Source organism: Fringilla coelebs (assembly GCF_963513975.1).
Source record: "Fringilla coelebs genome assembly, chromosome: 1".
In the NCBI taxonomy this organism is placed as follows: domain Eukaryota; kingdom Metazoa; phylum Chordata; class Aves; order Passeriformes; family Fringillidae; genus Fringilla; species Fringilla coelebs.
The window spans coordinates 85962376-85983585 of NC_140028.1; the positions used below are offsets into that span (position 1 = coordinate 85962376).

The 21210-nt window shown below is 41.6% G+C and overlaps 2 protein-coding genes across 2 annotated transcripts in view; one reads left to right on the forward strand and one right to left on the reverse strand.

Annotated features, from left to right (window-relative positions):
• Positions 1-207: 207 nt before the first annotated feature.
• On the forward strand, positions 208-2505 carry PPP1R3G (protein phosphatase 1 regulatory subunit 3G). Its single transcript, XM_084210415.1, has one exon. It carries the CDS (start codon positions 327-329, stop codon positions 1167-1169), a length of 843 nt encoding a protein of 280 aa, XP_084066541.1. The 5' UTR covers positions 208-326; the 3' UTR covers positions 1170-2505.
• Positions 2506-8405: 5900 nt separating this feature from the next.
• LYRM4 (LYR motif containing 4) overlaps positions 8406-21210 on the reverse strand; it is an 85953-nt gene continuing 73148 nt past the window's right edge. Inside the window, exon 3 of the mRNA XM_084215684.1 lies at positions 8406-9800. Within this exon, the coding sequence (XP_084071810.1) occupies positions 9648-9800 (153 nt within the window). The 3' untranslated portion in view covers positions 8406-9647. The remainder of the gene's footprint in view (positions 9801-21210) is intronic.

Consider the following 21210-nt stretch of genomic DNA (forward strand, 5'->3'; position numbering starts at 1 on the left):
TCGCCGCTGCCCGTGTCCCCTCCAAGCCCGTAAAACCGGGAGCGTTGCTCGCTGCTCGCTGCTCCGCGCCCTGGTAACGGCGGCCCCCGGCGGGCGGGAGGACGTGCGGGGCCGCCCGTCGCGGCTCTTTCCGCGTTGCCCGTCCAGGGAGGTCCCGCCCCCGCCCGCGGCCGCCCCAGCCCCAGCCCCGCGGGGAGGCTCCGGGGCCAGCGGGGGGGCGCGCCCCCAGCCCGGGGCCTGCGGCGGGGGCGCCGGATAAAGCGGTGCCGGCCCGTCCGCCTGCCGGCACAGGGGCGGCCGGGACGGGCCCAGCGGGGCGCCCCGCCATGGCGAGCCCCGCACGCCCGCGGCAGGAGCTGGCGGCCGAGGAGCGGCGGCTCCGCAGCGCGGCCCCGACGGTGCCCCGCGACGGGAAGCGGGAGGCGGCGGGGGAGCGCCTGGTGCTGCTGGAGCTGCGCCGCTGCGGGCGGCCGCCGTCCCCCGGCCCCGGCGAGCGGCAGGAGGAGGGGGAGGAGGAGGAAGACGAGGGGGAGGCGGCGGCGGGCGAAGATTGTTGCGGCAAGTGCAAGAAGCGGGTGCAGTTCGCCGACTCGCTGGGGCTGAGCCTCGCCAGCGTCAAGCACTTCAGCGACGCCGAGGAGCCGCAGGTGCCGCCCGCCGCGCTGTCGCACCTGCAGAGCCCGCCCGGCGAGGAGCGGGACCCGCCGCCGCCCGGCGCCGACCCGCCGCCGCCCGCGCTGCTCCTGGTGCCCGACTTCCCCGACGGCGGCGAGCCCAGCGCCGAGCGGCTGCGGCGGCAGCGCGTCTGCCTGGAGCGCCTGGGGCGGCCCGCGGCGCCCACCGACGTGCGGGGCACGGTGCAAGTGCTGGGCGGCCCCGGCCCCAGGGAGGTGACGGTGCGCTACACCTTCAACGAGTGGCTCTCCTTCGTGGACGTCCCGGCCGCGCCGCTGCCCCCCGAGCCGCCGGCCGAGCGCTACGGCTTCACCCTGTGCGTCCCGCCGAGCCTGCGGGAGGGCTCGGCCCTGCACTTCGCCATCCGCTACCGCAGCCCGCAGGGAGAGTTCTGGGACAACAACGGCGGCCGCAACTACACCCTGCGCTGCTGCGGCTGCCCCGGGGGCGGCCCCGCCGCCGCCCCGCCGGGCCCCGCCGCGCCCCGCTACTGACGCCGGCCGGGCGAGGGGAGCCGAGGGGACCCGGCCGGGCTGGGGCTGGGGCTGGGGCGGGCGGCCGCACCCCGCCCCCGGAGTGAGGCCCTGCTCGGGAGGGAGACGGCCCGGCCCGGAGACTGACCCAAGTCTGGTGGTTTTTAAGCAGGAGCTTCAGTTTCTGCCAGCGAAATATGGATGTGCGTAGGCTCGCATTGCTGTGGCTTGTGGAATTGTTCTCCTTTTTGGTTTTTTGGTTTTTTTTTTTTTTTTTTGAGAGAGAGAGATCGAGGAGACTGAGTAGCGTGGGCTTTGCTTTTCCCCTCTTGAAGTGAATTTTTGAGGTCTTGATTTGGGCTTGACTCCACTTACCCGATTAGTCAAGAGCACTCGTGTGAAAACTTGGTGGTGTGTTCGCTACAGATTTAACTTAGCATCCCAGTTTTCCCGTTCTCAGATCCATTTGAAAGACACAGTACTGCGACAGCAATGGTGTGCTTTGTCCTTTTTTTGTTATTTTCTTTTAGTTCAATGGACTCCGTAACAATACGATTCACTGTTGCGAGCACCTGTCAAACCCGTGACAGGCTTGCGTGCCCGTCCCACCTTTGCCATGGCTGCGGCGGCTCTGAACAGCAGGCACTCTGTTTTGGGGCTGGATCTGGGGCTGGACTGGGCTGCCCTGGTTTTTGTCACTCAACACACTTCGGTACCGCTCCCCAGGCTCACATGTAGATCCCGTCTGGCTAATAGCAGCCAACAGGGACTTGTGCAGAAATGTTTTTGCTTAAAATAGACTGGTGACTTCTTTTCACACAACCGACGAGTCTAAACTCGGGACGAAGGAGGAGTTAAAATACTTGCTGATGCTGTGTTTATCAGGAGAACTTTGGTAACACCTTTGAGTCGTGCCCTGTGAAGTGAAAGGTGGTGTTTGTCTCGTACACGGTTCTGTATTTTCAGATTTGGTTCTGGTTTGGATGACCCTTCTCACTGAGGAGTGACGCTGCCATACAGAGAGGGTGACCTCAGTAACAAATGGAAACAAGTGCCTTAGTTCAGATCTCCTTATGTTACATTTTGCACCACATTTCTCAAGTATTTATAATTTATTCAGCTTTTTTGCTACGTATTTTTCTGTATTTGTCTGTTGCTGGGAAAGAACTTTGTTGTGCACACAGCTGGACTTTATGGCGCTGGACACTTGAATTGATTTTATAGTCTTCACTCTTGCACTGCAAGCCTAGAGGTTGACTACTACTGGTGTCCCAACTCTTGAAATTAAGCAAAAACAACCAATGCAAATGGGTTTGTAAGAATAAAAAAAAAGTTTTAAAAAAAGCCATAAAGCTCACCATTACACTTCCTTTCTTCCTTTTTTTTTTTTTTTTCCTTCTTTCCTATTTAGCAAAATGTAACAGCAGGCTTCACAGTTTTGCAACCTTGCAACCTGTGGTATGTGTGTCCTGACCAGGGATGATCCTGTCTGTAAGCAGTGTTTAGGGCTGTAGCTGAAAATGACTGTTGTCCTGCCAGAGTCATGAGGCAAATCACCCCCTAAGTCTGTGACTGTTGTAGTGTGTTTTTATGAGCAGAGCTGTGGTGTGAGGAAGCTTTACTAGCACATGGGCGGAAAGTAGGTGGGTTACGGTCAAGTTTTGTTGGGGCTCTTCTGCAACTTTGATTCTTCTTGTTTTCTTTTGATACAGTATCTCAAAATATGGGTTATTTTTGGTTAATGAAGAACAATTGCCAGAATGCAGAAAAGGCCCTGACATGGATGTATGGTTTTCAGTAAGACCATGGAATGTCATTTTCCTATTTTGAAACAGAGCGCAGAGGGAGATTTTTCAGGTCTTCATTTCCTCTGAAGATGTAAAACATCTTAAAGGCTATCATAACAACGTTAGAAAAAATAGCTTCTTTATAAAATTCCCCATACTTGAGAATATTTTCAAGCCTAGCAGTTAGCCTAGGCAGCTAACCTGCTTTTTGAGCTGGCTGGAACAGACTCAGAGCTAAAAGCAGGGAGTCTGTTGGGGGAAAGACGGGGAGCAGAGGGAGCTTCAGACTAAAGGTGCTGCAGTCCTGCTCACATGCACACTGCTGCTGAAACACAGCCTGTCCTCCCTCCTCCCAAAAAAGCCTGCACGTACAGCACAGCTTGAGAATACAGCCAGAGACAAGGAGGTGTTTTCATTCCTTAGGAAACCATTCTGCTTTTACACTGTATCAGTTGCTTTGCGGACGCAGGGAGGGAGAGCTCTGTGCAGGCAAACAGAAGTTCGTACTGTTGTCATTCAGGTTACACGTGAACTCTCGCCAAAAAGGTTTTCAGGGAGAAGAGGGAACTCTGCTGTTTCCCTAAACAAGTTTGTTTTAAGTCTGTCATGCATTACAGGATTACAGGATGTTACATGGGATAACCTGGTATGAATTAGCCTTTCTTCAGATGCTGCATCAATGAAATAGTGTGTTCTTAAGCTGAAATAGTGTTCTCTTAGTGCAGGGTCAAGATTGAGCCTTCATTTATGTACAGTATAATATTTGGGATTTCTGGAGCCCATTCCTTATTCTGTGCTTTGTTTATTAGTTGCCTCAGAGAAGAAGGAAACATCGCCAGAAAAAGGAGGGGAGAGATCTCTCCTTAACAGAATTTAAAGGAGCAGCCGTATTCTGATGGCTGTGTCTGGGCAGAGGTGGTACCATGAAGAATCCTGGCTAGCTGTGCCTAGTGATAGAGGCCTGGAAATGTTCTCTGGTCCACTGGGAACATTGACATCCAGAACATGTGACATTTCTGTGTGCTTTTCAGATGTGTGACCTGAAACTCGAAACGCAAGAAAGTAATTGCTGAGGCTAGACAGTAAAATCTTCTGAGTGCTTCAGAAAATCAGCGCCGATTGAAAATCCTGCCAATTGTGTTAATCAAAGCACAACATTTTTGTGCTTTGATACCTGGTGAAGTGCTTTTATTTGTTATTAAGAATTACTCCTTGTGAAAGGAAGGAGAAAACCTCTAGATGGGAGTCAGACATACTCACTTTTTGATAGACAGCACATTTCTGTGCTCTTAGGATTTTATAGAAGCATAGATTTCCAAAGCAGGGTTCAAAGACAGCCTACTCACAGTTGTCTGTATTTTCATAGCTGATGTTCCTGAGGGCTATGGAAATGCAAGGCTTTATCAAAGATTACACTGGGCAGCAGTTGTAAAAATCCAACTGGACCATGTGTGTACCAAAGGCTTGCAAGCCCGCATCAGCAAACCCCGGGGCTCTTGCTCCTAGCCATAGGTTGAGACACATAGCATAACTGCAACATTATTCTCAAAGGAATATAATCAAAATAAAGTTGTTTTAATTCCATTAAAGTCTAAAGGCCAGTAGAGTGAAATGCTAAGTGAAGCACTCTTTCTGTTTGGCTGCATTACTGTTAATGTATTTCATAAAGATTCAAAGCATAACTTTTGGAAGATATTCTCATAAACATGCTCCCTCCCCTACCCTAAATAAGATATTTAAGATTTATTGCACTTTTGGAAAAACTCCAGCTCCAAAGATTTTTATTTTATGCAGATTTCTGTTCCCCCACCATGGATTAAGGACTTAGGGTAGGAATAGCTGCCAAATGGTTTTATAGGTGTATATAAAGGAAGAAAGTTTAATATAGTTGAAACTCTGTAGGGGTAACTGTGAAAGACATAAAAGGTAAATCTTCCTTAAGCAATTTTTTGCCATGTACACTTACTTTTAAATTCAGATTTAAAGGATTCAGGAAAGGGCTGTGAAGCTAAATTTACTTTGGTGTCATGAAGATCTGTAAGCTTGCATGAAAACTACTTCTGTTTTATTTAAAATTGGAGCTTTCAGTCAGTACTTGGAAAGTCTGGCTTCTGCTCCCATTGGCTTCACTGGGATTTGGATCCAGCCCAAAGTACTGCAGGAAGGTAAGGGAAATGATCTAGGTTTAATTGTCCATTCTGTTCAGAGTCTTGTGTTACGGGGTTAGGATAACATGGCACTGTGATGAATGTTCATCTGTCAAGAGTTCAAAATCTGCTGTCTGTGCATGGCAGTAATTAAATCACCTTAATTGTTTTTTCATGATTCTTTCTGAGAGAGGGAAAATTACTTGCCTTGGATTAGCATATTGCCAAAGACTGTTATAAATATTTATGGGGTGTACTCTTTCAATAGAAAGCCTGTACATTCTTCACAGGTCTCCATAGTTCTTTTTCCCGAACACAGAAGAGTAGTTACTTGAATGCACTAATTACCATCATCTTCCCCTCTTGCAAAGCTTCAGTAGATACTGGTTTAACAGCAAAAAAGGTAAGTAGTTTAGAAAGAAGTATCTTTTGCAAAACACATTTAATTACCTCTGTAAGGAATGAAATCTTTTTGAAGGTGCCTATGTTTGTGAAACAGGTTTGAGAGTTCCAAATTTTCTCCTTTTACAGTTGTAAAAAAACCATGGTTTTGGAAGAATTACTGGCTTCTCTGTTTTTTGTTTTTTTTCTGCTTTCACCTTCAGGCCTCATGCACTACTCTTATATTCTAAAATAGTGAAAAAAGTAGGAATGTAAACACTCAGTTAAAGAGCTGCACAGCTTAGTTCTTTTTTTATAGAGGTCGTCAAGCAAAATATTCCCATGAGTATGAAATAACTATGCCTAAGAATGGTAGAATAAAGCAAACAGTACAGTCCTGACTTGAATAATGCCAGGATTTCACTGTAGATCATTATAGAAAACTCAGGAAAAGAGTCAGAGCACAGCTCTTTCATGGCTGTTTACGCGTATGTATGGTCTGTGCTGGGAATCAGGAGAGATGCATCTATGTTGTATTACAAGAAGTAAAGTTGAGGAGCTAGTGCTTCTCCACAGTTATTCTGCCTGCTGGTTTTAGAGGGTAAAAGTTTTGCTTTTAATGCTTGGAAACTTGGAAGTTTTTTTTTTTTAATAGGAATATCTTTTGAGAAAAGTGAATACTAAGTTAAAATCCTTCTTAGCTTATTTCAACAGTGTATGTAAACCATATTCTTCTCACTTGGGTTGCTCTCCTCCTGAAAATCTGTACCTCTGATATACCTGAACATTTTGAATCCATGCTTTCAATTCCAGAAAAATTTATTGAGAGGTTGTAACACTCAACAGAAATGCCTTCGAACAGTTACTAATACTAATCAAATTGTTCATTTTTTCCTTTCAGAGTGCTGTTTCCAAGTTTATCCCATAAAAGTAAGGACAAATTTCAGTACAGGCAAACACTCAAATTTTGGTTCATACTCTGAGGTCAATAGTTTGCTAAAGTGTAGAGATCGGGAAAAAACCATATTTATTATAATACAAAAGCAAAATTAGTTTTGCTAAGACATTGCAGCTTTACTAAAGATATTTATTGAGCTCTGTTCTGAGGAAAAAATATATACTTTTTATAACAGTGGACATTGTATGTAAGTCATGGGATCATTCCTTTGTGTTTTAACTATTCCTGTTGTTTACACTGCTTTGACAAAATCCAACAAAGCTTCTGACAGCGTGCCAAGAGAGATTTAATGAGTATTGCAACGTAAACGGAACTGGTGGAGCACAGAAGGTGCAGCTGTAAGAGCACAGCAGCTCCGAGGCTGGAGCACACTGCCAGCTCTCCAGGCTGCTCTCTCCATTGGCAGTGATGAGCACAGCCCTAGCCAAGAGCAAGAACGGGGCAAGTGGACACCAACACAACACTAAAGTCACCCCAGCCTACAACTGGGCTCGACTTCCTAAGCCAGGTGGGGTTAGCAAGTATTTTCCTTCCATAGCTTGGAGGATTTCAATGATAAAGCATTTGTCAAGCTATGTTTGTATACAGAACTGGGCATGTTTTGGCAAAATACCTTAAAATGGACACCAGGTAAGGGAAGAAATATATTTGTAGGTATTTTTCAATCATGTACAATTGATATCCACATAATTAACACTAACTAACCATGCACTTACACGTATGTTACAAGCAAAGGAAACATAAAAGACCTGTCCAAAACAGGGGACAAGCATCTAAAATGCTGTTGGGTTTGAGGAGTAAGTGATAATGCCTTTGCTAGCTTTGCACTTCTGTTAACAAGCTAGATAGTGTTACACAGGCTTTTGGACTGTAGCAGCAGAGGAGTTCTTACATTGCTTCTAATAAGTAATGTATAAATACTGTATGATAAGCTGATCAGTAATTTCAAGTAAGAACTAACTTGTCATTTATTGAGAAGGTCAGCTGTCTTACCCTCTGCAGTATGGACTGGGGACAGAGGGAAATTACAGAGCACCACTATTTTTTTTCCTCCCGCTGCCTGGAATAGTTCTCTCTGTAGAATGCACCTGAAGGTTACTACTGCTCCTCTGAAGGCAGAAGTAAGGGAGAGGGAATCTGAGTGGTAACCTTGAGAAAGAAGGTTGGAGCAAATGCCACGAACTGGGACTGCACTAGTGTTTTATCTACCACAAAAACTTAACAGAGTTTTTAGGCATTAATGGAGAAGTAATCTTCATACTTTGGAAGGAATTAATAAGACATTTCACATTCCCATGACTGCCTACCTGTATGACAGGACATACCATCTACAGCTGTATTCTGGTTGGAAATGATGTGAAAAACTTCACTGGAAAGGTATTTTTGAAGAACTGATAATGCATTGAAAGCATTCCCTTATTTTTTCGCAAATATGATGAAAACAGATTTAAATAGTAAAAAAACCCAAACTGTTACCGAAGGAGTTGTCCCTGTTTATAAATCAGGGCTATGCTATTTATAAATATGTTTATTTTGCTTTCTAGCATACATTCTCAGATCTTCAAATGGTACGCAGTGCTTGTTTCTAATACAGTAAGCTGTATTAGACAAGAATTTTACATGCACTGTTTTAGCAACCAAGTTTCTAACAGTATGCAACTGGCAGCCCTTCCAGGCCTGTGTCATCCAAGAGTAAGATGCTGCATTTCTGTGAGCTCACTGGAAGCTTAAAGAGCAATCAAACCCTTCTTCCCCTGCACTTTCACCATTAACTTAAGTGCACTTAACTATCTAGTTGTGAATGTGGAGATTTCAAATACAAAATCGAATGTCTATTACCTATTAGAATAATTAAATTCCATTTCAATAAATTGTTCACTACAAGCAATTCACACTGCAATACTTATACACATCGTAAGGGGAGAATTATTATTGTATTTGCTTTTTATCTGAAATTGAAAGAGGACTACATTGGCAGTTTCAGGTACACGCTATTTTATTTACACTGTATTGTCCATATGAAATCCATTACTATACATCTCCATCTAACTGTATGAAATGGTAAAATACACTTTGAGAGGCAGTGAGAATGGAAGTTTGTTCTAAATTAGACACTTTAATTAGACACTCTGCTTTAATAATGTTTTCACAGAGCATGAACAACACACAAGAACATGAACAAAAGATGAATTTTGTGAAGCAAGAAAAATAAGGGGTGGATTTCAAAGGCCACAGTGCTGTGGAACTAGTTTTGAACTTCTGTTTCTCTACTTAAACCTCCCCAACAATTCAATGAAATAGAAGGAAACTAATTTTTTTCCTGCATGCCAGCTTTGCACTGCTTAATTTTTCTGCAGATAAAAGTGTTGAGCATTCTATGGAACTAGGAATAATCAATAAAATGCTATGCTGAATACTTTCTAGGCAAAGCTTGTTGCCACTTCATGACTTACAGCATCTGAGTTACTGTTCCAGTTAGGTTCTTTTTCTTCTGCCAAAATTCACGATGTTCGTGAAAAAGAGAAATCTTTGATAAAGTGATGTGGAGCTTTCTGCTAATAGCTACACCTCAATAAATTAAAGGACTTGGAGGTAAAAAAACATTTGAAAGCTCCCAAGGCTCAGTAATTCAAGTTTTCCATTCTGCTATTCTGATCAGTTGTTAAAAGTAGGACAAGACTGGTTATTAACTTTTGGAAACTAAAGAAAGAACTAGTGAATTTTTTATGTCACCTCCTGAAATGTCAAGGGATGCTCTTCAAGGAAACCACACAAGGCAGCCTGTGATACCTGTAAGTATCAAAGTTCAGGAGATGAAAATTCTGACCATCTCTGGTTTTAATACTTTAAACGAAATATGTACTTACTCATTTAGTTCAGATGCTGAATATTTTTAAGTGCAAGGATTAATACAAACTTAGTAAGTGGGTGAAGGCTTTTAAACCTTGAGGGGTTTTAAATCTAACATGTTTTTTGTTGTCAGTGAGAGACAAAGTCAGCAGCAGAATAATGTAGCTGGTTGCAGGTAGTTTAATGAAATTTTATTGTTGAAATAGGGCAGGAACTATTCCATCACATAGGACACACAAGCAAACAGATTCCAAGACTACCTTACATACTATTATAAATCACAGCCATTTATCTTAGAACATGTGACCCTTTAGAAAATAGAACTTTGGTTGCCAAAAACAGTCTCTCAGGCATTTCTTCTGCTGAACAGACAAGCTCAGACACGGGTATGCGCAGTTTCTGTACGTGGCATTGTAGCATGCTGAAGATGACCCAGTGTTGTTTCAGGATCAGAGGCATTTCTTGGCTGTGTGTTTTCTGGACTCTCAATGATCAATTTTTCTGTGGCATACATCTGGCCAATGGCAACCTGAAATCAAACCAAAATATCAGTAAGGAGGTTATCATTTAAGCTGCACAAAAAATCCCAAGAACTGAATAGCCCAGATATTAAGCTTTTCATAATTACATTTTTCTCTCTATAAACACTTATTTTTGTAAATAATAAACTTGTACCTTAAGAAAAATAAACAATACATACAATACCTGCACATATAAAATCTTGAAATAATGAATGATGAATACGACTTAAAGTCTCAAAAAATAACATTAGAAGTTATGACAGAGAAAAAGTAAGCAGGTTCTATGTTGAGAAAAATGAAAAGACAAATGAAAAACAAAAATATGGATATAATCAGTAGGTATTTCTTATACTTTTTAGGTGGATATAAATTGCATGGCATGGTATAATTTGCCAGTTCCTTTGGAATCCTAATGTAATTTGCCTTACAAATGGGGAAGAGTTCAACAGTTGTTAGTTCAGCAGTAGCATTTTACACACACTTGAGCTCCTCTTGTTCACAAGATGGCATTCAGACCTCCTATATTTGTGCTTTCTAGGAAAGGAAAATGAGGAAATGAAATATGACAAGATTGCAACATTGATGTTTGACTCCTCTTGTTCTTTAGTACTTTCCAGTCTGCCCCATAACATTATTAAATTGTGGTTGGATGAGCAGCTGGCAGTTGTCACACACAGCTGAGATGGAGAAGGAAGAAGTTTCATGCAAGTAGGGTAATAAAAGGAGAAAACAATGTTTATTTTTAAAAGTACAGATTTTGGAGTCTGCTTTTTAATATCTGTTATGCCCTTTCTTTCCTGTACTTTCTCCTTCAGGCCTGGGTACACAGCAGCTGTATCCTTTTCACAAAAAAAAAAAAAAAGGTTCGTACATTTAAGAGTTGAATTAGGACAAAAAAGGCTAGATGCTGAATTACACTAAGCATGGTATATCTAGTAGAATTTAATACTGTGCAAATTAAGCCTAACAGCAAGTCAGGCTCTCAAAGTAGTAAAAAAATCAGGGAAAGAATGTTTTTGGCATTTTCCGTTTAACATTTTTTGCGGGGAAAAAATCCTGGCCTCTCTTGAATAAAAAATTCTCATCTGTGCTCACATTCACATAAAATGTGAATAATATTGCCTTTTAGGAAATGAACTATTTAATCTTGATAAACAGCCTTGTCTGAAACTTGTAATGCATTGATTTTAATCTTGAAATATTTATTACAAGGGAGCATTTATGAAGCTGTTCGTAAAGGAACAGAAGTTTTCCTTGCCAACAACTATTTCCTTCTTTTGGCACTCCAAGCTAAGTTAGTAACAACATATGAACAACTCTGATTATTTTTGAAGTTACTTATGAAAATATGTTGCATGCAGAATATTTAATACAAAGGCCATACACAACTGTGGCATGTGTTACCCACAGAAATTTTAAGCTGTCAACAAGTGTTACTTGTCAAAGAGAACTCGCTGCTCTGGGTTATGTAGCACTTTAGTTGCTGCCTTACCACAAACCATGCTGAAGTACTTAATTTTTGTATACTGTGTTTTGGAGCCCAAAGAATCTTTAATCCTTTCCCACACAGTAGAGCAAATTTAATGGGAGGCTCAGAGGGATTACAAAAATGCTGAAACCTGAATTGCATTTTTTTTTCTCCCCCAGCTGGGGAGATACATGAGACTGAGTACGTGACTTCTCAGTCAATCATATTCAGCTGGGGCAGATGGCTTTGTAGGAGAAAGGTACAAGCTGCTGTTTGCTGTCCCTGTGCCAACAGGTGATGTTATCTACTGCTGCACCTCTTGACTCCAATGCAATAAAAGCACAGATTTACGTGTGAGCTGCTTCCTTAGCAAATCACAGGCGTTTCAGCAAGTGCAGAGCCACTGGTGCTGTGCTGTCAGCCTTTGCTGGGCTGCTGCAGCTTGCCTGCTCTGCTGCCTCCCTTCCAGAACCTCTGCCATGGCACTGTAAGCTGAACTTTGAAACCTAAGGATTTTTTTTAAGCCATTAGTATTGAATTTTTAAAGTTATGATCAAGCCTTTCCCATGTGCCTTAGACAAAACAAACAGACCTTCCATTTATAGCTGCTGAAAAATTCCCATCCATAAACATCCCCTGCCTCAGCAGAAGGATTGCACCAGTATTTACACACTGACACTCATTAACCCTACAAACCACAACAGCCTTCTTACAGTGTCCTCACCACCCCGAGTCTAAAGAAAGCACTTCAGCAGCAGGCACTCACTGTGGATCATTCTCCCAAATTAGAGACTTAAGCGGCCACCTATTGTGCTCTTTTTTCATTGTGCATGTTTGTAGCTTGTACACCACATTTACTCTTCTGGTAGGTGGCTGGAAGCCAGTGCATAGGTCAGTGCCAGGGGAGTTCCACTGACCACAGAAAACCTTTGGGGAAAAAGACTCCACGATTTGCTCAGCAACTTGGGTTACCCAAATATTTATTTACCTCTTTAGGTAACACATTGCAATTAAGCTCCCCAGGAAGGAATGTGCAATAAAGAACCACACCTGTCATCAGGAGAAGACAATAAATAGAAATATAGAAGTTGCTTCTCAGATCCTTTTGAATTATTTGATGTTTAAATTCTGCCTGGAAAACTATGTACTTTGGTTCTGACAGGTCCAGCCCTCAAAACCTGACAATTTGCCTTAGTTCAAAGATTTAGTACAAATCTATATGATCAGCTGTATTTTGTGAACAAGAAGACTTGTTCTTGAAAACCTTACTATTGCCTTCTGTCTGAATCCAGGAGAAGGCTTAGGGCTTCAGAATGGGATTTATCAGCAGATGTGAGACAACAAATGGGGAAAAAGAAATCACTGAAGAGTAAGCACTAGTCCATCTTGCAACCCAACCATCCTCTGGTTATAAGGTCTTTGTGTGCTCACATGGAAACAAGTCCTTGGTTGTAGTTGGCAGGAAGCAACCACAGGAATTAGCCACTTCATGGAATCTTTCATTGCTATTGGGGAAAGAAAAAGCATGTAGGAAAGGTTTTCCCTATATAACAGAGCATCAAAGATATGTATGGGGAGGTGCAGTAAGAATTAAATTGTAGAATTAAGAAGAATTATAGAAGTAAAATCTGAATGTCCTGCAGACACTGAAAGAACATTATATTACCCTAAAAATTCAATAAATCCAGCCAAATTGACTGAACCCTGAACTCTGTCCTCTCCAAAGGAGCCTGGCTGCCAGTGTCTGACTCTCAGGGACACCTGTGGCTGGTGAGCAGGTTAAGCCATGTGACAGATGCAATTGCAGTGGGACGGTGCTGGCCTGGGAGGCAGCCTGAATCCTAGGGGCTAACCTGAATCCTAGGGGCTGCCTTCCCCATCTTGACACAGCTGGTGGAGTAGATTCTGCAGATCCTACTACTTGCAAAATACTACTAGATTATCATCTCCAGTTTCTGAAGGTATGTGGCACATCTTGTGTATTTTATCCACATAAAGATTTTACTTTGCAGCTCAGAGTTGAGCTAGAAATGACTGCTCATATTTCTGCAGGGCTGAAGATAAAGTGACTGGGTTTTATTTTTTTTTTGAATTTGCCTCATTCAGAGTGCATAGTTCTGCTCTGAAAAGTATGATGGCTTCTTTCCTTGACAGCTCTGTATAAATGTCTGTCTATTTAATTAATAACCACATTTTTCCTTCCTCAGGCTCTGCATCACAAAGGTGGCTAGACATCTCTTTTTCCCATGTAATTTATAGAATTGTAATTGTGTGGCATATAACCCATGAGCTCTAACAAATCCTGCTGAGCTTGGATGAAGATAGTTTTTCTCACTGTCACTGAATTACTCATCCTTCTCATCCTGCCAAACTTGCCAATCTCCAAACAACTAGCTACCTGCTTGTGTGAGGTCTCACTGATAAATTTCAGGGTGAGTGCCCTAAAATTACTCAGGTAAGTAGCTAGGCAGCAGCCTATCTATCCTCAAAAGCAAACTAACTTTTTTTTTTTAAAAATTATTTTTTCATGCCACTGTTTATTTTTTGATGGCAGACAAAAGCAGGAGTGGTGCAACAGGAGAGGGTGCAACACTCTCACCTTATGTAGAATCAACTTACTGGACAATGCAATGCCTAAACACATAAAAGTGCCACCACAGCACAGTAATATAGAAACACTGCAAGACAGCAATTTCTCTTGCTGTCAGTTTTTAAAAAAATTGATCTCCCAAGAGGGTCATCACTGGAGAAGTAAAAATGGTTTTCTGTTTTTCTTAAAGAAATGCTGCTCATAACTAAAGCTGATGTACAACAGATAGCTTTACATATTAAACACATTTACATACCTAATATATATATAGGTTGTTATATACACATGCATAAATATATGAAAATACCAACCTCTAGATACTAAACATAGCCATCTTCTCTCTTTTGTTACAAACTTGCAGACAAGAAATTGTTACCTTATTACAGCCAGGGATCACATATAAACACATACATTTTCATGGTTCTTTATTATGGAGAAAAAGGAAAAACTCCTGTGTATTAATATATTTATACCATACACAAAGACACACACACAAACATATGTATAAAAAAATCAGGGTTTTTTTTCCTGTTACACCTAGGAAGTTGACAGGTGTATCTCATGGGCACACTGCTGAATCTTAACTAGGAAGAAAAATCCCTGATGACACCACAGTCATATTGCATTTATGGCTGCTAACCTGGGCCTCTAACACTACATGAAGAAGTTTCACATTCACAGTTTCTGGCACAGTGACTATAAAATGCATCTTAAATGAATGCTGACAAGAACAGAAATGTTCAAGATTAAAGGTTATTTTAAGAGCTGGGAACAGTCTAAGTTGTTTACCTGGATTTGTTGAATTTCCTATTAGATGATGCCAACCAATTTGCAATCCTATTGCAAACTTAAGCGAAGTGGTTATTGCTCTTAAGAAGCATTACCTTTTCTCCCCATACCCAAAACTGCATATGCTATACACAGCACATTTTATAATAAATTTTTCATATTTACTAAGGTTCAGTCTAATGTTTTTGTTTGTTTTTAAATGAGTATGGACAGTAATTTTTGAAATTATCTTTTACTGCGATAATAAACACACCAGTGTGGTATGCAGTAATTAATACAACTCAAATAGAACCAAAACCTCATCAATAACTTCAGTTCTTTGGCAAATCTTTGTGTTGGTATTAAATGCTATAACAGCAGCCTTATTTATTTTCATTCAGGAAAGACTGTTGAAAAACTGCATTTGGCTTCTTAAACACATAGGTTACTCCAGCTCTCCAGAGCTGCAATCAATGTGGAAAAATATTTTGGAGACATTTCCCTTATTTTAATTGATTCCATTTGTCTACAGAGAATGGGAAAGGAAGTGAAGGAAAGTACAGAACTGAGAAGTTAGAACTATTGTGTATTATACTTCTGTAAGCCTGTTTTCTTTGTTTCTTTATCCCATAACATATCCTACAACCACTGTTACATGAAGCTTTTGAAAACCCAGGAAATGTTAATTTATTGCTACCATTTGTCTGGCTTTCACAAAGGTGTGCAGTAAGACAGCTAGTAGGCGAGAATGTATCAGAAAGTTATTTCTCTTAATAATGATAAATTATGTAATTTTGTTAGAACCATATGCACTTTATCTTGAACACCTTCATTTAGCCTATTAGAAGCAGGATGATGTATTTATTTAACACTCTCATTAATTTATTCTGTGGGCCTCCCTGAAGAGATACTCCTCAGTGAAAAAAGCATAGAATCTTACCTATTATGGCAATGATTTACACATAAAATACTGTAAGCATACATATTCATATGTATTTTGTATATGGTGATCTAAAATAGCAAGGGATTCTTCTTTTTGATCACTTAATATTTCTCAGTTAAGAGAGCCCCTTTTTCTTAAAATTACACAAAAATGCTACTGTCCTTAGAGACAACATGGACATGACAGACACAGCCTTTACTCCAAATAGCTGCACTTGATGTAGCTTGAAGTAACAAGGGCCCTCATCAGAGAAGGCAAAACAGGAATCTTTCAAGCCCCCTTCCATCCTGGATCTATGATTCTATGAAAGTCAAGTGGACCAGATTGTGTGGGCCTTCAGTAAAGTCACGGTTTTAATTATCTCGTTTCCTGCAAGCCACTCAGCCTGCAGATAAAAAGGAGCGTGACAAGAAAAATGCCATCTCAAAAACATGCAGGGCCCAACAGCAGATGGCTGCAAAGGGGAATAATCAACCCTCTGCTATTGCAAAGGTTACCTTACAAAGATTCAGGGAGTGAGCCACAAGAAAGCAAGCAGTGACTGATTTTGGGCTTAAACAGCCAGGTGAAGGTTTGATACAACACACATCCAAGGAAGAAGCAGATCTGCAGATGTAATGCTCTGAGTGTGACCTTTTCATGCTTTCAGCATTCTGGCCATCTCCAGACTCCCACCTTTCCTCCCTCCCTATTTATTACCTGCTAACGTTATTTCAGCATCTTGCTTTTTCTCTTGTATTTGCATAGAAAGCCTTGACCTTCACAGAGCAGTTCAAACTCCTCAAAAAGCCAAACACAGAAGAATCAGGTCTTCTAAAGAGTCAATCCCATGTGGGCAAAGGAGAAAAACCTAATATAACCCGATCTCTTCTCAATATAGCATGAAGAAGAGAAAAATCACTCAGTTAAGATGCTCAGTGTGGCAAGGAAAGGAATATAAAACATTAGTACTTGAAAATATAGAGACAAAGACCTGGATAACATTGTGCTGAGTATGGTATAACAGGTAGTCTAGTAATGCTGAGACATTTGGTATGTAAATACCCCGACCATTCACAGAGGACCCTATGTTTTGCAGCAACTACATAAGCAGAATTCATCAATGCCAATGTGAGTGCCTGCCTTACTTTTGTCAGTAGTATAATACAACAGCCACTGTCACAAAACACACATTCTGCACTAGGTCCACGAAAGTACTGTAATGTTTGTGTAGTGCAAATACACTAACTCCACAATACATACAAAAACTAAATTGTCATCATTAAAGGAAAATAGTTTACTCTTCACTGTTTTCTTGGATCACTACTTCCAAGAGACTTTTGGAATGGAGCAGGGAAGAAAATGTATTCATTATGGACAGTTATAAGCAGATATTAAATATGCTTACTGAGTAGTGTAATCAAGTAATTTCTGCAGCCCTAATAAATTTTCATACTGTGAACTACTGCAGTACTAAAATGAGCTGCCACAAGATTATGACAACAATCACAATTTAAAGACCACCTTTTACAACATTTGTATTTAAAGTCAGATGTCAGAAATGCAATGTACTGCAAGAATCCTCTTTAGTCTTATTTCTTATGCAAACTGGGGAACCTGGCTGCTGGGGAGAGCTGCTAAACAGTTACCCAAAGATGTATATGGCATGTTTGTAGATTAACATCTTTCAGAAAATGATTTTTCCACCTGTGCCTCCCTGCCTTTTTTTAAAATAATGCTTATCACCTTCTACATTTATTCTCTCTTCCAGTTCCTGAAAATACCTAATTTTGTCCCAAACCACTCAAACAAAGTTCCAGAGCAGCAAATGATACATGGACTTTTTCTGTTTTTAACTGAGATTTGCTTGTCTAAATGATGATTGTTCAAAGCCTTGAAAAGCTTTGTCTTCACCACATTTTTAAGTGAACAGTACATAAAGCAAGTGCAAGGGGAAAAGCACATAAAGTATGCTCCTTGGGAAATGCTGAACTTCAGGAGCTAAGACATTTTAACACAGCAGGTACCAAGATACCAAGGACCGAAAAGTGGGACTGGCAGGATGTAGTTCTGGGAAGATGCATACAAGAAACATGCCAGTGAGTATGTCTGAGCTGACACAGACCAAAAGCAGCCCAGAAGCGAGCAAGCCCAGAGCGGTGGGAACAGCAAAAGCTACTGATTCTTCAGTGAAGAAAACACTGTGCCACAGGACAATGCTGATGGCTCCAGAAAATGCATTTGGTTTGGCAGTGTGGAAAATGTTGGTCACCCCTGCTGCTGAAGCCAGCAGCTGTTCTGATCCTAGCTGGACCTGAACTCATGTCCATTCAGAGTTCATCCCTGTAGTACCTTACACAGCACAGTTGTCACCTGTGCACATTTGCTACACTTCCACATTGATTTTTCTGAACAAGAAGTTTTCTCAGTATCTGCAGTACCAAAGTGTGAGGCTGCACGAACACCTGCAGTAATAAATCTATAAAACAAATGGATAACAAGTACACAACATGTATTATGCTTGAGGGATCTCCTGTGGGAGCTACCTCTCTCTGCAGCATCCTGCCCAATATTTTATAGAAAGTATATATAGGTAGCAGAAGGACAGAGATGCATAATTACTCTCACAGCTCAGATCTTTGATTACTCGCTTAAACAAAAGAATTATCTGCAGCTAGCAGGAAAACTGCATCAATTAAGACAGGCTGGAACAATCATCTATTGAAGCAACATGCATCAAATATTCTTCCTTTCAAGTGTAACACACTGTGTACATTTGGTAAGGGAATATCATATTAACTAAATAAACTTGGATTTGTTTTCTCGATTTATTCTGATCTTATCCAAACCACCAAACATAAAGGGGAAAAGTTCAGGTGACTCAGAACTGTAATATTGTTTAACCTAGCAATTTAAATTTTTTGTTTTGTTAATGTTCTTTGAGCCAGAAGAATCTTTAAAAAAAAAGCCTTTAAATCTGCTACTGAAGCTATGTGTCGGGACTTGAAAGACATGTTGACCTGCTAAATTTTGGATTTGAATAGATGTTAGCCACATTTTAATTATTTGGTGGTGATTTGTCTTCTTCAAGACTCCAAACTGTACTTACCAAATTCTTGGTGCTGGTTACAAGATAGCACCAGGTACATTGTGTTTTGTAAAAGTGACAGATGCTTTATTAGCATTTTAAAGTAACAAGGCCTTTTGTGTTTCAGGAAAAAAAAAAAAGGTAAATTCTGTAACACAGACCATTTTCCAAGACATAAAAGACAGAAAATTAATTTTCCCCTGTCCTCCAAGAAGGCTATAACCAAGGATTAAACTTAATTTTATATGAGGAACAATTTACTTTTAGGTCCCAATATGTCTTTTCCTCTGCACTGATGTTACCTTAGATACACCTCAGATGTGATTACAGGCTGGGCTTTTCTCTGTGCCCATTCATATTAGAAAATCTAATTTGAAAAAGAAGAAATAACAGATTGAATTTATCTTTAGAAAATATAGCTGTATTTACAAAGATAAATTCTGTATTGGATGTTTTTGATTCAATCTGCATCTTTGCCCAAAAGGGAGCACCCCATCGAGGCAAATACATACACGTCAAGTCCCTACTGCAGTGTTTAGGAGATCTCTAAGTATATCAGGATAGAAATAAATTTTTATTTTTCTGCATTAAAAAGGCTTCCTTTTTTTGGCAAAAGTTTTACAGATCACTAAACTAGAGTCATCTGTTCCTGACAAAATCATAATTTCCTTGTTTATCTTACTTTCTGTGATGGAGGATATCCAAAGATTTCTTTTTTCTTGCTCAGCCATCATTCTTGGTTTACTATCTTCAAACCTCCAAGTTTCAAAGAGCATTTTTCTTTTCCTCTCCTCTTCTGGAAGAGTTCCAGTGAAAGCCATAAAAAACCCCTCATTGCCTGGACTGTCTACACTCTTTAAAAACCTGAGTAGGAGGCCAATGAGAAAAAAGGATTGAGGATAGATTTTTTTGAATTTCAGTCAATATTTGGGCCTGTGAGTTCTCACTCTCTATCCATTGTGCCAGGGTCACCTTGAAATAATTTCTCAGGTCCAGCTCAGTTTCCAAACCAACACCCCAGTCAAAAACCATGACTTTGATCTCCTTGATTAAGCAACCTCTTCAGAGCCATAACCTCAAACACAGTGAACCACTGTGTTCCTCTTGAAGTTACTCCAGGTGATGGTGGGCAGGCTTCTGACTTCCTACAGCCTCTCCCCTGCGGCAGGAATTGCTTCCCTTGCCTCTCAGTGCCAAGGCAAACATCCCCAGCAGCACCACACCAAGCCAAAGCCAAGCCCTCGTGCTCCAACCTGCCCAAGTTGAGGTGGGTGTTCTGCCATCACACAGCTCTTCAGGGGGACAGCTCACACTCAGGCAGTTCCACACACAAATGGGTTAACTTCCCAGGGCTCCTCCGCCCAGCCCTTTGTACAAACAGAAGGAAAAATTAACGAGGGAGAAAATAATTATTTGCAAACCCTGCAGCTTTGGAGCAGGAGATATCTGTGTTTGTGTGGATATAGGGTATAGCTTACATTAACTTGTTTAATTGGGCTAAACTAAAGCAGCATTTTTTTCTTCTTTTTGGCAAAGATAAATTACTGGAGTTAGCGCAGCTGGTAAGAGCTAATTCTGTACAAAGTGTTCTTTTCAGTAGTGTGGGTGGCAAAACACTTTCAGCAACTGGCCTAATTAGTTCTTCCTTCTTTGCAATAGCACAGGACAGTTCAAAAAAGAAAAAAAAAGATGGTAATGGAAGATGTGGTAAAAAATCATCCTGTTTGCTCTTCTGGTTTTGCCAGTCCTCCCTTATTTAATGTCACATGAAGCAGAGGCTTGCCCTAGTATTTTGCAGCACAGACAATAATTAGGAGTGGGAGGTTAGCACTTATTCCAAACACAGGCAGGGAGCAACGTCTGTTCCTCCGCACACGTCAGGGAAGAGCATTCCTCACCCAAACCAGCCCGGCCAAAGCCAGGCAGCAGAGTGATGGATGCACCACGGAGGGCTTTCCCCTCGGCAGAGCTCCCACGCTGGGTGGCTCGTTCAGCACAGACTGGGAAGCCCGAGCTGCCCTCCCCAGGGCACCCTCTCTGACACGGATCATTTACGTGACAAAAGACAACGCGGGTGCCAAGTGGGATCATTTCAGCTCCACTGCTCCCGGCCGCAGCCCACCAGCTGCAGGGCAATAACCCACTGCCCCAAACAAGCGCTGACTCGAGCACACTGACACCTTCCTTTCCATACGAGCTGGCCAAACGCTCTCGGGCTCTTCCACCGGTGCACGACGCCCTGCAGCTGTCAGCAAGATACAGCTCCTACCAGATAAAAACTGGGCTTGGCAAGATCCACTTGACCTTCTGAATGTCAATGAGATAAAGGGTAAAAGGCCAGGAAGGGCACAGATGTTTGAATTTACCTTCATTATAGGCCATCTAGGAAACTGCTGGAAATTTTTTTCTAGCTGTTGTTTTGAATAATGATTCTGGAGCTGTGCTTGAGTGAGTTACAAATCTATTAAAAAAACAATTTAAATTGTTACAAGCCATTACCAATGCGTCTTTTTCTCCTAACTAGAATAAAGGCAGGATTATGAAAAACTTCTGTTAGGAAAAAACTGAATGTGAAGGGGAAA

Excerpts from the sequence above, each read along its gene's own strand:
- PPP1R3G (XM_084210415.1), top strand. The coding sequence starts at position 327 with ATGGCGAGCCCCGCACGCCCGCGGCAGGAGCTGGCGGCCGAGGAGCGG.